The following is a 15,400-nucleotide window of genomic DNA, read 5'->3' on the forward strand; positions in this document are numbered from 1 at the left end:
TTAAACATTAAAATTCCGAATAAACTTCGACTATCTTGCTCTGCTGAGGAGAAAAACTGTGCGTGCTCTTTGGCCACGCTGAACAGCCAATAGCAGCGTTGCTGATCAATGTTTCTACGATCGATACATATCCCCTTTTAAGCCAGCGCATGAACACGCAGTTATCTCAGATAACTCAATCCAGCGATACTAATCATAAACAACAGATGAGTTCGAAGAACCCAATTAGCCGGATCATGATTAGCACGATGATATCATCTTGGATGTGTCATTTGATCTCGGATGTAATAAGCAACGTACGAAGAACGAGCCCCTGGCCCTTGGGTCTGTAAATCCCCTAACAAAATGGTTTACTCCATTTTATTTAATCTGTTTATTTCAAACACTGACTGTTCTCTTCATTAATGGACATTCTGATGCAACAACTAAGAAAAAAAATAAAAATAAAAATCAGCTCACAGATGTCACTGATGACGTCTTCTGGAATGCACCATAAAACAAGCATAATACCCATAAATACATACATGCTCAAAAACATACCAGAACACCACGGAATATTGACATTAATTTGAATATCAAACCGAATGCTTCAAATACGGCGGCAAATTTAACCTTAATTTAAAAATATATATTCTACAAAATTTGAAACAGGTCTACATTTTCTCCAACTCTTTCCAACAATAAAAATAAGAAAAATACTACTGCTTTTAGTAGTATTACTCTTGCATCCACAACAAACTGCATGAAATAAGGCAGAATATGTGCTGTTCATTTATGACTAATCCTCCAGTGTCATATACATTAGCTGTAATGAGGCAGCATGCCTTGTTGTGTAATTACAGTCATTTATCTCTGCACACACCTTTGAATTCTCATTCCAGAGGACTCACAGGTTTTCCATTCTAACCATGTCTTGCGGCCATAGCGTCCACCACATGGACATCAGACTGACGGGTAGAACAGGTCTTGAATATTAACATGGAAAGAAATCTTCAAAAAGCCATATATAAGGTGTGTTATTTAATTTACTGAAGGTTGGTACATTTTTATGTCACAATCATGTCTTAATATATTGGATAAAACATTAAACTCACAAGTTATTAATATTGAAATCATGTTAGTTCATTTTCTTACATCACAGTACCACTGTAAATTGAGTATAAAGGTGGATTTTATAAAAGTTTTGCCATATCAGAGTTCTATAAGGGCAGCCTTTGAGCTGTGTTTGATCACTACAATACAGTGGTTTTCAATTTGCATAACAGTGACTGTAAAATATGTATTTTAGGTATGGGAATGGCAACTAACCACTGAAATATAATACAGGGCATACCAGCTTTAAAATATTCTCAAATACTATATTATATACTATATATGTATTTATATTATGGATATCAAGTTTTAGTAGAACATTTGCTCAATTCCATGTGAAAATTCATAAATTTACCATTTATAGCAGGAATGTGAACAACTGTTCCACCAAGATACATTTGTATAGGTCTTAAGAGTATCTGTAGGTGATTTATAGTTTCCAAGCAACACAACAATTAGTTTTAGTTTTAGTATTAATTAGTAATTAGTATAAATAATGAGTTTGACAAAGGAAGGAAAAGATCGGATGGAATGTAGCTCGTATAGACCTACACTTTATGCATCCAGCTAAACGATTAGAACACATTCTTTTAGATTTAATAGATACCGATCAAACAGGTTTTGTAAAACAAAGACATATGATAATATATGGCGAACCCTATACATAATTGATCATTATTTCAGAATAAAACTAGTGCCCTCATAATTAGTCTAGAAGCGGAAAAGGCGTTCGATTCAGAGAGTTAGGATTTCTTATATTTAGTTTTGGATTTGGAAATGAGTCTCTTAGAATTATAAAATATTTATTCAACTACAGCAAGAACTTAAATTAATGGTGACATTTCAGATTATATTACTTTAGAAAGGGGATGCTGACAAGGGTGCCCATTAAGCCCTACCCTATTTGCTTTATTTATTGAGCAATTGGCACAGCTGATCAGAGATGATATAGAAATAGAGTGGTAGTCAAGGATATAGTTTACAGTATATGTCTATATGCTGATGACGTGTTGTTTCTCACATGTCCTGGTTAAATCATAAAAACAGACTTGAATAGATAGCTTCTCCTACCTTTAGATTTATATAATCGAATAGAGATTATAAAGATTAATGTTTTGCTACTATATGCCAATATAAGTTAAACAGAAGAAGAACGGCAAACTATGTGTACAACACAGATGAGTACAACAAATTCAGATTTATGGAGGGAATTTGCTTGGAAAAATGCACTAGGGTTCTTTATAACCCCCCAAGTAAAATATATGCAAACTGGGAACCAAAAGGCTGGTGAATGCTGGAAAAAATGCAGAAATATAATGACTGATAATTTTCACATCTTGTGGGACTGAAAAACGTTATTCATACTTATTAACAGGATCTGAATAGAGAAATAAATGCAATGGGGTGGAATCTTGAGTGTAACTTTAAAACAATGTTATATGGGTATTTCTCCTTCCAAAATAACAAAGAAGGACATATACCTTTTTAATATATTACTAGCAACTAGTAAGAATGCCATTACAAGGAAATGGCTCAAGGAAGATATTGAAATCATAACCATTTTATAAAGAAAGCTACAATCCGGGTCTCAATGGTTTATACTTTCAGTTTAAATTTTAATGTCAGTATTCACATTCATTATATGTACATTATAGAGAGGCAAACAAGCCGAAATCATGGGGGGGAAAAAAAGCAAAACCCAATTCAAACAGGAAATAAAAATTGAACTCAAAACATGCAATACACAAAAAGCATGTAGTATTTTATATTGTCAAAACATAAATCACTAAAATATATATATTTTTTGCTTACAAGGTTTGCAAAAAGTATGCCTCTCAGCTCTACATCAAAATATGCAGATTTTATACAAATTCAACGTTTAACCAAAAAAATAATTTTAATTATGACATTTCTGCAACATCCTCTGCTCTCCCTAGGATCGTTTCTGCCATCTTAGGCAGGAAGGACTCTAGAAAATGGAAGAAGTCTTGAAAGACGCCTGCAGTATCATGGCTGGGGTGAAAACGGAGGACAACCATGGTGTTTTCATTCCCCCCAACAACTTCTGCATCCACTTTGAACAACAAATCTTGAATTTTCTCCTCTTTCTCCACAATGCTCTGTGTCACCCTGCTTTCAATGTCAATGCAGCCTCCTTCAGGTTTGGAAGTCTCATCACTGATCTTCAAGAGATCTCTCCGCACTTTCCGTCGGCCAGCCCAAACACAGTTCCTTTGAGTCCAAGTCCAGTGGACCGGCTCTGGGTGCTCCATATCAACATCTAGTCTCTGTCTTTTAGCTTGTATAACAGTGGAGGTTGATGGACCCTCCTCCATTATAAGAGGCCTCTTCTTACCAGCTTCACTTTTGGCTTGAGGACCAGTATCTTCTAGACTCTGGTTATTGTTCACCTCCATTTCATTTCCATCTCCGTCAGCTTTGTCCAGACTTTGACAAAGGGGTGCAGTTTGAGCCTCCTCAGAGGGTGAACATTTTAAAATTTCTTGAAACACCATCTGCACAGCAGAGCAGACCTTTGCAAACCAAAGACCCCTAAAACCTTTCCCAGCCAATGCCAGTTGGGCACGCAAGGGTTCTGGGAGAACGGCTGCCTTGAAAGGGATGCTGATCTCCATAATCTTCTCAGTCTCGACCTTCGGACGGGGTCCTACTTCAATTGGCGGTGCAAAGAGCCGCACAAGGCCCCAGGATTTGCCCTTGGTTGATTTGCGCTGGTACTGCAAACTGCGGCAGTACTTCTCAGCCTCGCAGCATTCTCTCTTGAAGTTCTTTTGCGTTCGTTCGTTAAGGTTCCCGGCCACATTGTGGTTTAGCTCAAATGGATCCAGGACATTCATTGGGCCCAATTTAGGGGCAGAGGAGCGCTTCGGTTTGGGACTAGAGGCCTCTGGAGCGTTTACCGCTTCCTTGTCTCTTCGAAGGAAGTCTGTAATAGGCAGCACGCGGCCGTCTCGCAGAGACACCACTGATGCAGGGAAATCAAACTGTGAGTAAAAGGTGAAGAATCCAAAAAGCAAAGTGCCTGAGGGAAAGGAGATAGGGAAATTAATATGGAGAATAACAATTTGCTTGTCCATGAACGCACATGTAACACAATTTACATCATTTGCACAATCTAATGATACCAGTACAGACAGTTGCATACTCAAAAAAGTAGCGAAATATCTGATAGGATGACTGAGGAGAGCTGTTAAATATAATTTTAGGTTAATAGACATTCTTATGATGATTAAAACAATAATAAAAAATGTTGAATAGTGTTCATTTTGTAGAATGCCCCAACCAATCAAAAAATAACACCAGAAGATAGCTGGACGGAGCATGGACGTAATGCAATCAGATCAGTAACAGGCAACTGTCAAACACGTCCGTCTAGTGCATTTACATTGAAAAACAATGAAAAAGCAGTGTCGTGGAATGGAAAAATGCGTTGTGTTCGCTACTAAAGCAAAACAGTGGGCTTCCATGGCATTTTCTTTCAGAATTGTCACTGGACAGTAGAAAAGTATTTTATTTAAAGTGAAAATTAGATTTAAAAAAACTCTCATATCATGGAGAGCTGTGATATAAAATGTTCTGTATAAATAAACACCAACAGACAACATTTTCTTTTTTCATTATTTTGTTCATTTGTCCTTTTTCTGATACTGTCAATTAACATGGGGGACTTGACTAATGGCATTTGATTCACTTTCAACCACTCAGTAGACTAATAATCGCAATTTAATTTTCTAACAATATTGTGTGAAATAACCATTCACAATTACTGAACAACCTTTTTCATATTAGATTTCAATGAATATTTCCAGTATTTATTGACTGAAAACTAGCCCATGTTGCCCCTGTTGGTAGATGTTGTAACTACACCATTACACAGCATATATAATGGATGTAAACAGAATGTTCAGCATGTTCCTTATAGTTTCAAAAGCAGCTTTCTTACAAAAAAAACATCAACAAAATCAAAAACACTAATATTCTGGTAGATAAATTATATGATTACATTTGAAGAACTAATTGAGTACAGCAGGGTGGGTCGACATTAGCCAACCAATTACCATTTAGATAAATGGCAATAAGACAATCTCAGAAGAAATAGGAAGACATTTCCCTATTTATTCTGGGATTGCATTACCCACAGAGGATACATGCAACAACCTTTGTTTACGTGAAAAAAGTTTATTAAAAGTAATAAAGTGCATTGAAATATGGTTGACAACCAGTTTAAATAAACATTTTAAATATCAGATTATTACCTAAGTTACATGAATATGTAATTAGAAGAGTATCCAATTCTGTATCCAAACTATAATTTGCTATGTTAAATAAAACATTTAGACCTGTAACTAAACTTTTAAACTGTACAACTCCTTTGGCTGCGCAAGATGAGAACAGTAACCAGACAGAATGCCGGTTAAATGATAGTTCACCCAAAAATGACAAATCTGTCATCATTTATTTACCCTCATATCGTTCCAAACCTGTATGGCTTTCTTTGTTCAATGGAACATAAAATAAAATATTTTGAAGAATGTTGGTAGCCAAACAGTTTTAGTTCCCATTGACCAAATAAAATGGAAGTCAATGGGAACAATCCTTTTTTGTGTGCAGCAGAAGAAAGAAATGCATACATGTTTGTAATGACATGAGGGTGAGGTAATAATGACAGAATGTTCATTTTAATCGAAACAGATTGCCTTGTTTACTTGAGCACGCACTTTGCCACCTTATTAAGAATAACTGGTTTAAGAACGTTCATGTAAACACTCACTGACAAGTCAACTGAAATGAGCTAAAAGCATGTGTGGTACTTACAGAGATCTTCAGTGTTTTTGCTGGGCGGAACACTATAGGGCTGACTAGGAAACGTACAATCCCTTTCCTCAATAACGCACTCTTCTTCCTCACCTACACAAACAAAAAACATTTTTAATAGAGCTGTGAAATATAATCGTTTTTATGATGCATGGCACTGCTGATGTGAACAATTCTGCATTGATGCATAAAAACAAAAGAATCTTAGAATTTTTTTAATTAAATAGGCATATAAGACATAATAATGTGCTGTTTTATTGATATTGCAGTTTTTATGAAAAGAACATGCATGAACGTGAATAAGTGCAGGATGTGCTTGATGTTAAAAAGAGTTAAAAACAATAAGCCATGAAAAAGATCTCAATACGTTACTTTCGCTGACTGACACACGCCCAAAGCGTGCACACAAATAGACACCTCTCTCAGACAGCATGCGATCGTGAATTCAGTTCTCTTTAGTGGCATATTCCACTTAAACGGATAATTGTTTAAAAATATCTGTCTTGAGTATTCATGTAAACATTGTCGGTTATGTCTTAGGTGAACGTAAATAGTTGGGGGGGATTCTGATGTGTAACTTTATATTAGATCCGTGCATTAGGTCTAATATAATAAATCTGCTGCTGTCTGTCATTAATGTTAATCAAGGAACAGAAGAGAAGAGGGAACCACTCACTGCTCATTTCTAAACTTTTGTAGGTTTAATAATCAATGTGTAATTAATACATGAAAGACTGCAGTGATTACTTTTACATTTATTTATTAAATTTCTGTATTTCTTACTCAACAGCTTCAGTTAAATAGATGAAAAATGTAAAAAAAATGTAAAGCACTGTTAAATGTTTTTCTTTCTAATATTGTATTTGCTCTATTGTTTGTTATTTGCATCTTTGTTCTTATTTTTAATAACAAAGATAAAATAAAAAATAAATATAGTGTGATTATTAATATAATAATTATTAATAAAAGAATGAGGAAAAGATGCATTGTGATGCTCCGAGAATTGTAATCGAATCAAGAGGCAAGTGAAGATTCACGCCTAATTATTAATAATTTTAATACACATCTCATACTCTCATGACAGATACTGTTTTGTCTGGCTTCCTATTACTTTTAAATTTAATATTTCTTTGAAAAACAGTCAATAAAATTTGTATTATGTAATAAAATACAGATAAAACAACTGATTAGGGAAGTTAAATAAATAGTAGTCCAGATTAACGCACAAGCCATGTTCTTGAGCTGATTCACAGAGGGAAGCACATGAGGGTCTCGATTCTGAAGGTAGAAGATCACCAGCAGTGTAAGAGCGTAATTGTTCAACAACGGTCCAGGGCCAGACAGGTTCCCTATGACATTAGAAATGTACAAGGTTTAACTCAGAAAACTGTACATGCATAAAGAAATGTCCAGGCCGCCATACAGTGTTTTACCTCAAAATCAAAAAAAAAAAAAGTAGTTAGTTATATTTTGCATAAGGAAAATTAAACTTGGTTTTAGAAACATTAAAAGAGTTTGCATTTTGATATTATTTTCATGACAACAAAGCGAATTTTTATACCGTCTCTATTATAATTATCATTACTGTAATAAAAAAAAAAAAATTAACTCTAAAGTATATGTCTGAATCATTTTAACACTGACTTTAATTAAAAACAAAAGTATTTATTACTTTTCTACAATGAAGTGTCATCATTTTACAGTATTGAGAATACATTTTTTGCACTGAAAATCTATGTTATAATCACTAATATGCTGTCACAATAAAAACTTAACAGCAGTAAAATTGCAGAATGTACCTTTTTTATAGACAATTAATTATCATATAAATCTATATTACCTGCTAATTGTTTCTGCTTAGCCCATAACCGGATGGCGTAGACTAAGGGTCGCAGTCTGGAGTCGATGCCTGAACACAACTGCAGAAATCGAGTGTTTCTTACTGCCAATCTGATGCAAAAAGGAAAGACATTATAGACAAAGATTTCAAAAACCTGAAGTATACACCTGTCAAATGGGGTGCTACATTCAAAGTGGTTTCTTTTACAAAATGGCCAAAAATAACTATTTTCAACCTATTGTTGATTGTGATGTCTCCTTGGAGGTTGAGCTCTCGATGAATGAACTTGACCACAGGAAGTCGGGCAGTGCTGAGCGTCTGTACTTTGTGTACACCTGGAACGCACTTCCTCAAAATGGCTGCAACAAGCTCCAAAATTTCAACAGGAGTGGCAGTGGACAGGTCGATGTCGGACAAAATGGAGTCTTCAGAATGGCAATCCTCAGACTGATTTTCTCCCGTCTGTTGAAATGAGTAGTTTTAGACATTTTACAGATAGATGTAAATAGATTCATTATTTGATGTTTGAGTTTACAGATGTCCCGTATTAGAGGTGCTAACACACCGATCCAGTAGTCTTTGCGCGAGCTTGAAATGCTTTGGTGTTCTCAAGGTCGAGGAACAGATCAAGGTCACAGGAGTGAATCCCAAATGTGTTCACAGAGGAGCCAAAGGGAACAATCTGGCAATCTATAACACATGACACAAAGACTTTTTTTTTAATCACTAGAAAATGAACAGGAAACAGTTGGAAATAAAGCTCCTTCTGATTCTGAAAAAAAAATCCAGAACTAATGCTGCTGCTAAAAAAAAAAAAGTGTTGTACTATATTCTGCACTGATTACAGTCACTTGGAATATGGAAAAGCTTACATCCAGCGGCTGGAAATATTGCCATTACTTTGATTTTGTCAATTTATAAGATTAATACTATGCTTTTACTCAAAACTTACTGTAAACCACTATCGAGTGTTTGTAATAACATTGAGTGTTGTAATGTAATCCAAAGATCCCAATGACTTTAGTTTGTATCAGCCACTCCTCTCTGCCTTCTCTGCAAATGTCTCCACTGGTAAAACGACATAGTACCACAACAAAATGAACAATTCCTCTGACTCTCGCACACTTTTCAAAACCATTTTCCTCTCTTCTTTGTCCTCCTCCTCCCCATCCTTCAACGACTCTAACAGCTGATGGCTATTCTTCATAAATAAAACAACCATCAGTGACCAATTCTCCACACCACAAACTGACAAACACATCTTAACAGCACACACTGGATATGATTGCTGCTTTTGACACATAACCACCAGATCCTCCTGTCAACCTCATGACGAAGGGCATCTCACGAACCACACTCCAGTGGTTAAAGTCTTACCTCTAAGGTAGGTCCTTTGGGGTGTCTTGGAGGGGTGAGGTTTTTAAGTCGCAACATCTAGCTACTGGAGTGCCTCAGGGCTCGGTGCTTGGACTACTTCTCTTCTCTTCTCCATCTACACTAGGATCTGAGATTAAGAAACATGGCTTTTTCTGTCACCTTTCCTATGTTTATGACACACAACTCTACCTCTAATTCCAGCCAGAAGATCTGACGGTCACTTTAACTCCTTCCAGGACAGCCAGGAACCCTGAAATTGTGACTGATGATCCGTTAAATTTCACAGTCAGAAGATTTGCCTTGTACAACATTAGGAGGATGTGCCCTTCCCATCGGAGCATGCTACACAACTCCATGTCCAAGCTCTTGTTCTATCCAGACTGGACTATTGTAATGCTCTCTTGGCAGGCCTTTCAGCATGCACTGTCAAACCTCTGCAACTGATCCAGAATGCTGCAGCAAGAGTTGTCTTAAATGAACAGAAGAGAGCACACGTCACACCTCTCTTCACCAATTTTCACTGGTTGCCAATAACCACTTGCATCAAATTTAAGGAACTGATGTTTGCCTACAGAACAACCACAGGCTCTGCACCCCATACCTAAACTCACTACTTTGGACTTAAGTGCCCTAGAGAAGCTTGCACTCTGCAAGTAAATGGCGCTATGTGATGCCATCTCAAAGAGGCACAAAATCACTTTTACAGACCTTTAACTTGACTGTTCCCTGCTGGTGGAATGACCTGCCTAAACTCTTATTTTCAAGAAACGGCTAAAGACGCATCTTTTTTTTTGGTCAACACTTGACCTATCTCTCAGGTAACATTTTACATACAGGCTGGGTACAATTAATAGTATATGATTTTATCATCTCATACATCTATTTTGTAACTATTTCAAGTATAAACAGATATGGTCATTAAACTCTTTCAATTACAAATGATGTGCTATCTACAATCGGGAAAGACAGGGCAGGTTATGAACATGTAATACGAGTGACACGTGCAGCAAATGATCTTATAAAAATGATTTAAATAGAAATGATGATTCTGAAAGAAATTCAAAATAAATGTGTAAATATAGCCGAACATTCACAAGGAGCCACAAATGCGAAGTCAGAATTTTGAGGAAAAAATATGCAATTACCAATTTTGTGGCGTGTAATGGAAAGGTTATATACCAAGGAGTGTCACAAATTACTGTTGCCAGGTAGTAATGAGTAAAGTAATAATACTACTTCTGAAAGGAGTTAGGTGTAAAGAGTAATAAATTACATTTTAACGAGCCCAACAAAGATTGTAACATACATGCAAGTGTAACGGATTATCAAATAAGAAAAAAATAGGTCAAACTTGATCCTATTCAATATTGTGGACTGGATTTTGAGATGTGGCTAATGAACTCAAAAGTGTTGGCAGATAAATGCGAGCTTGCAGGAATGGGTTTAAGCAGACTAAATGATTGGAAAAGTCCTGTATACGTCACCAGAGATAAATCTGTCATTTTCACCGGAAGGTCCAGTTATGACATTGATTAAACATTACGAGGTCAAACATTTTTTTTTTAAGAAGAAAAAGAAATACATGCACAGATAAATTGTCCAAAATAAGATCTATAGCATGCATTTAGAAAAAAAAGACTGCTGGATTTAAACACTCTTGTCTAGGGGAGGGGTTCTAAAAGACATGAAGCAACTATTTCAATAGTTTAATGACGCATTTGCATGTTCATGGTTCACTAATTTGGGTTAATGGTCACATGACATGCGAGTTAACAGATAATCTTCAATTAATATTTTTTTTATTATTTAGATTGTTTTTATTTTTAAAATGATTTATATTTAGGGCTGCACAACTTGGCCAAATATTATACTGTGATTATTAAGTCATATTTTGATATAAACTGCAATATGATCACTTTGTAGCTGGATTTGAAGTGGACACAAACCTCTTTTTAGTTGTGATAAGTGACTCATAATAATATGTAATAATAATAAACAACAATTAATATTATTATTAGTTTTAACTTTAAAATGAAAACAGAAATACATTACCGTTATAAATTACAATTGTACTGTAAAATAAAATGTGATAATTATGTTTTATTTTACACTAAAAGTTATAATACAAATATTTGTGTCTTAAATTGTTCACTTTCAATCGTTCAAACCTTCAAACTTTTAAAACTTCAAATTCAAGCGTTTATTTTGCCAGAAAACTAAAATAAATGCTACGAACTTTTGTCAACAAAAATGTTGGAAATTATACAAAAGTGAATTTAAATAGTGTGAACCCCAACACACACTGCATTAACAGATGTATGTTTAACTCATAGCACATACAGAGATGAAGTTCTCTGCATTTACTGCATTTGATTTAATTACTAGCTTTTCATAAACTAACAAACCCCTGCAGTTCCATCACGAACCCTGCATTTTGGAAACCCTGGTTTCCAATAGGATAAGGATGCAATGATGGAAATCTGGTTCAAGTTTGAGTTAAGAATGGACCTGGAAAGAACTCTGTGAAGACTTCCTGTAGCAGCTGAACTAGGAGATCTCTCACTTTCTTCTCATTGTCATTCAGCTCAAAAAACTCCACCACCTTTTGTATCTGCTCATTGACCTTTTACACACAAAAAGAAAAGAAAACGTAAAAATGAGAAAAAGCTTTAAAACAAGAAAGCTGTGTGAATGTAGAACACTCTAGATGTACACTTACAGAAGTAGCCTTGCAGATCTCATAGTTGAGTTTGTCCGGGCTGATCTGGGTGTTTTTGGGTTTCCCCCTGCTGGACAATTTGAAGTCTTTCCTCTCTCTGGGCTTTACACGGAGCTGGAGTCCATTAAGCTGATGCTGTAGCTGTTCAAGAGCTGTCTGAGCGTTCTTTGGCTCGGAGAACTCCACGATAGCATACACACCCTACACAGAACAACTCTCACATTAACATCTCCACTAACTCTTCTGTCTTTCTGACTATTATGTCATGTCTGGCTTAACTGAGTTAACACCTTCACATATTCACAACCTTTATTACAACTTTTTTATATATATTTGTTTTATGGAATGCTTTCAAATGCCCAGTGATAATCTGCTCTCTAAATAAATGTAAAGTATGTAGACACACAGGTATCATTTATTTAAATCATTAAGCCCAAGTACTGTATAAGCAACAGTAATAGTGATGCTTGCCTTAGTAAACACCACTGATAACTGGATAACATTAACCACACATTTACAATCCCATTTCCAGAAAAGACTTTGTAAAATGCAATAATGTTATATAAATAGCAGTAGTGTCTGACTCTGTGAGTGAGCACATTAGTTATCACAAATGAAAACCAAAATCTTCTTCTTAAAATGTGCTTCTCAGTGTGAGAATGAGGCCTTGATTCCTGCTCTGGCTGCATTATAACGTTCATTTAGTGTTTGCAGTATTAATACAAGTGTAGTATAACATTTAACAGCGGGAATGACAGCTACAATCGTATAGTGTTTGCGTTTGTCTCTACAGTTACAAATAAAGTTCATGGAGCGAACCTGTCAATCATCTTGATGGACAACGCAGAGGAAACTCTGACTTGTAACCTTTCTTGTATGCTTTGAAAGGTTGCCTTGTGAAAGCGAACCAAACCAAGAAAAAAAAAGTCCCCGTTTCAGAACAAAACAAACTATCTTTGGGTGTGAAAACACACTAAAAGGAAAGGTGATGTGACACAGTGGTAAACATGCCTCTTTCCAAACTTTTGCAGCAATCAAATTCAAATGTTTTTGTCAGATAAATAAATAACATTTTTGCATTTTCCAAATGTCCCAACTTTTCTGGAAATGGGGTTGTAAATTGGTGATGAAATGCCAAGATAATTTCATATTATGAATTTGATTTATGGCAGACCTTCAAATAAAGATGCAAGCAAGACAAAGATCAAATGATTACCATGAGAATTACCGGTGTACCACATGTCATGATAAAGATAGTGTGTATATTAACCTTGTCCTTGTCCATGATCACATCTGACACCGGCCCAAACTGTGTGAAATACTCCTTCAGATCGGTTTGAGAGGTGTCTGGTTTAAAGCCGCTCACAAACACGCTGTTTTCCTCCTGAGCTTTACGCTGAGCTCTGAGCCGCTGCAGATGCTGGTGCTTTTTTCCTTTAACATGATCTTCCAGGCTCGGCTCTGCACAAAAAACACTTCAGTTAAATGCGAAAGCAACGTCGTTGATGGAATACTGGCGTATCTAAACAGTCAAATGTTTGTGATGATTTTCTTAATTCACATTTTCGGTAACACTTTACAGTAAGGTTTCATTAGTTAACTTATTTAGTTAACATGAACTACTGTAATAATGAACAATACTTCAACATCATGTATTGACTTTAATGTTTATTTCAGCATTAACTAACACATTATTAAACTCAAAAGTTGTTTTTGTTAACATAATGCTTTGTGAACTAACATAAACAAACAATGATTGACAGTGTAATAATTATTAACAAACATTAACAAAAATGAAATAGGCAACTGTAACAAATGCATTGCTCATTGTTAGTTAATACATTAATGTTAACGAATGAGACCTTATTGTAAAAGTATTACCATATATTCTTATGCATATTATTCATTTGTTTTTTGTTTTCTCTTTTATTAATTCTATCTTTAAATTCAAGCATTCACATACTTATACTTCATATATCACCTTCATCGTATATCCATGTATTTAGTTGCTCATTTAAGTTTCCTTAATTCTCCAGTATTTACCAGAAACAGTACTTTTATAACCTATGATGGTATTTAAAATTGGATGCAAAACCACACTAGGTCTATCTATTTTTGCAGCTGTAGCATTTCGAAATACTTTGGTGCGTATGATTTCCATATTTACAAAACTCAAAGATGCTGCAAGAAATACCGTAATATCATCATAGTCCATAGAATGTGTTCAAACGTACTTTTGGCTAACAGTGAACTAAATATAGTGGCAATTGTTGTATTATAACAAGTCTCGAAACGTCTCTCGAAACGTGTTTCACTTGTTGTCAACGTTAGCCCTACTCTTTTTAGTTTATTACAACTTACTGTTGGGTATATTAACATTGCAGAGGTTGCAGTGAAATCCTTTTTGCGTTGTCTGGATGTCTTTATCGAGCTCCATTGTGAGGCTGTGTTGGTAATTCCAAAGAAAAGCGTCCAAATTGCTAGATATAACAACTCAAATCTCCCTCCATGATGTTCCGCTGCGTCCGTCCCCGTAATTCTCCCGACAGAAACACGGAGCGGGGACTTTTTGTCCCGCCCTTCAGAAGGAGGGTTGCCAGAGAAAATCTGATGAAGTTACAAGTTATTTCTTGTTATTTATTTATTAAGTTATTTATTTTGTATTTATGCATATATATTTAGCGTATACAATAAAACGTACAATGAAAAATACTGTTAACTGAACAGAAAAACACAATATGCATAACTTCATTAGAGTAGCCTATAATCTAGGAAAAAAATACAGGTTTTGCATTTTTATTCCAAAAGCAGGGTTTTAAAATGTATTATAATACATCACAATTCGTGATATTTAGCTGTGCTGTCAAAGGGAAGGTATATCTGTAATATAACAATACTGTACATATAATTATAGATTTAAGAATTTCGTAATGCACTCACATTTTCACTCCTTCTTAATCCTATATTTCCAATTGCAATCTTTGCCAATGATGAGCTAAGTGAGGGGGAAACCCAATAGTTAGGTTCTATGATCGTTACTGCTTTCAGAAATGCAAGTAAACATCTAAGAAGAAAAAACTAGCTCAATTTTTGGCTCAAAACTGCAAGTAAATTTGTTTTGCTCAGATGGGATCGTCCAGGACAACCAAAGTAAATGCACTGTCTAAAAGGTGTTGTGAAGATGACATTTATAGATGGCGCGCTTGCGGTTATCCCGAATTCCCAATACTGGCTGACACAATGACTTCCAGTCTCCAGGGCAGGGCCCAGTTGTTCAAAAGGTTTATGGATCAGAATCCCATGTTTTGCTATCCAGGATCAGGTAATCCATCTTACTTTTGTGCTTTGAAAAAAATTGGATTGGAACACCCTGATCCTATATGCTACACACTTTGTCAGAATATCAAATCAAGTGCTCTAAATAGGATCACTTGTCACAATGTAGCCTAGGTTACGTAAAGAACAACAGGAATGCTGCATCCCAATTCATCTTATACTACGCCCTAAAAGCATGTACTCTTTTTTTGTAATGAAAA

The 15,400-nt window shown here is 35.5% G+C and overlaps 1 protein-coding gene across 2 annotated transcripts; it reads right to left on the reverse strand.

Annotated features, from left to right (window-relative positions):
- Positions 1-2,685: 2,685 nt before the first annotated feature.
- Positions 2,686-14,417, reverse strand: tut1 (terminal uridylyl transferase 1, U6 snRNA-specific). 2 transcript variants are annotated; one of them, XM_081392228.1, is made up of 10 exons: positions 14,226-14,417; positions 13,135-13,325; positions 11,865-12,065; positions 11,654-11,768; positions 8,334-8,458; positions 8,004-8,230; positions 7,769-7,878; positions 7,155-7,277; positions 5,929-6,021; positions 2,686-4,135 (listed from the first exon to the last, which is right to left on the reverse strand). In XM_081392228.1, the coding sequence occupies exons 1-10, from the start codon at positions 14,299-14,301 to the stop codon at positions 2,994-2,996; spliced, it is 2,403 nt and encodes an 800-aa protein (XP_081248354.1). In that variant the 5' UTR covers positions 14,302-14,417; the 3' UTR covers positions 2,686-2,993. The 2 variants fall into 2 exon arrangements, with proteins under 2 accessions (XP_081248354.1, XP_081248355.1); XM_081392229.1 differs by lacking the exon at positions 7,155-7,277.
- Between the last annotated feature and the right edge of the window lie 983 nt (positions 14,418-15,400).

Source organism: Scardinius erythrophthalmus (genome assembly GCF_964197995.2).
Source record: "Scardinius erythrophthalmus genome assembly, chromosome: 18".
Taxonomy (NCBI): Eukaryota; Metazoa; Chordata; class Actinopteri; order Cypriniformes; family Leuciscidae; genus Scardinius; species Scardinius erythrophthalmus.

What these genes read in the sequence shown, in the direction of transcription:
- tut1 (XM_081392228.1), bottom strand. Translation starts at nt 14,301, where the DNA reads ATGGAGCTCGATAAAGACATCCAGACAACGCAAAAAGGATTTCACTGC. An exon ending in TGATCATGGACAAGGACAAG is followed by an intron (nt 12,066 to 13,134) that starts GTTAATATACAC and finishes TGTTCTGTGTAG; the next exon opens with GGTGTGTATGCTATCGTGGA. An exon ending in TAAGCAGAAACAATTAGCAG is followed by an intron (nt 7,278 to 7,768) that starts GTAATATAGATT and finishes CTAATGTCATAG; the next exon opens with GGAACCTGTCTGGCCCTGGA.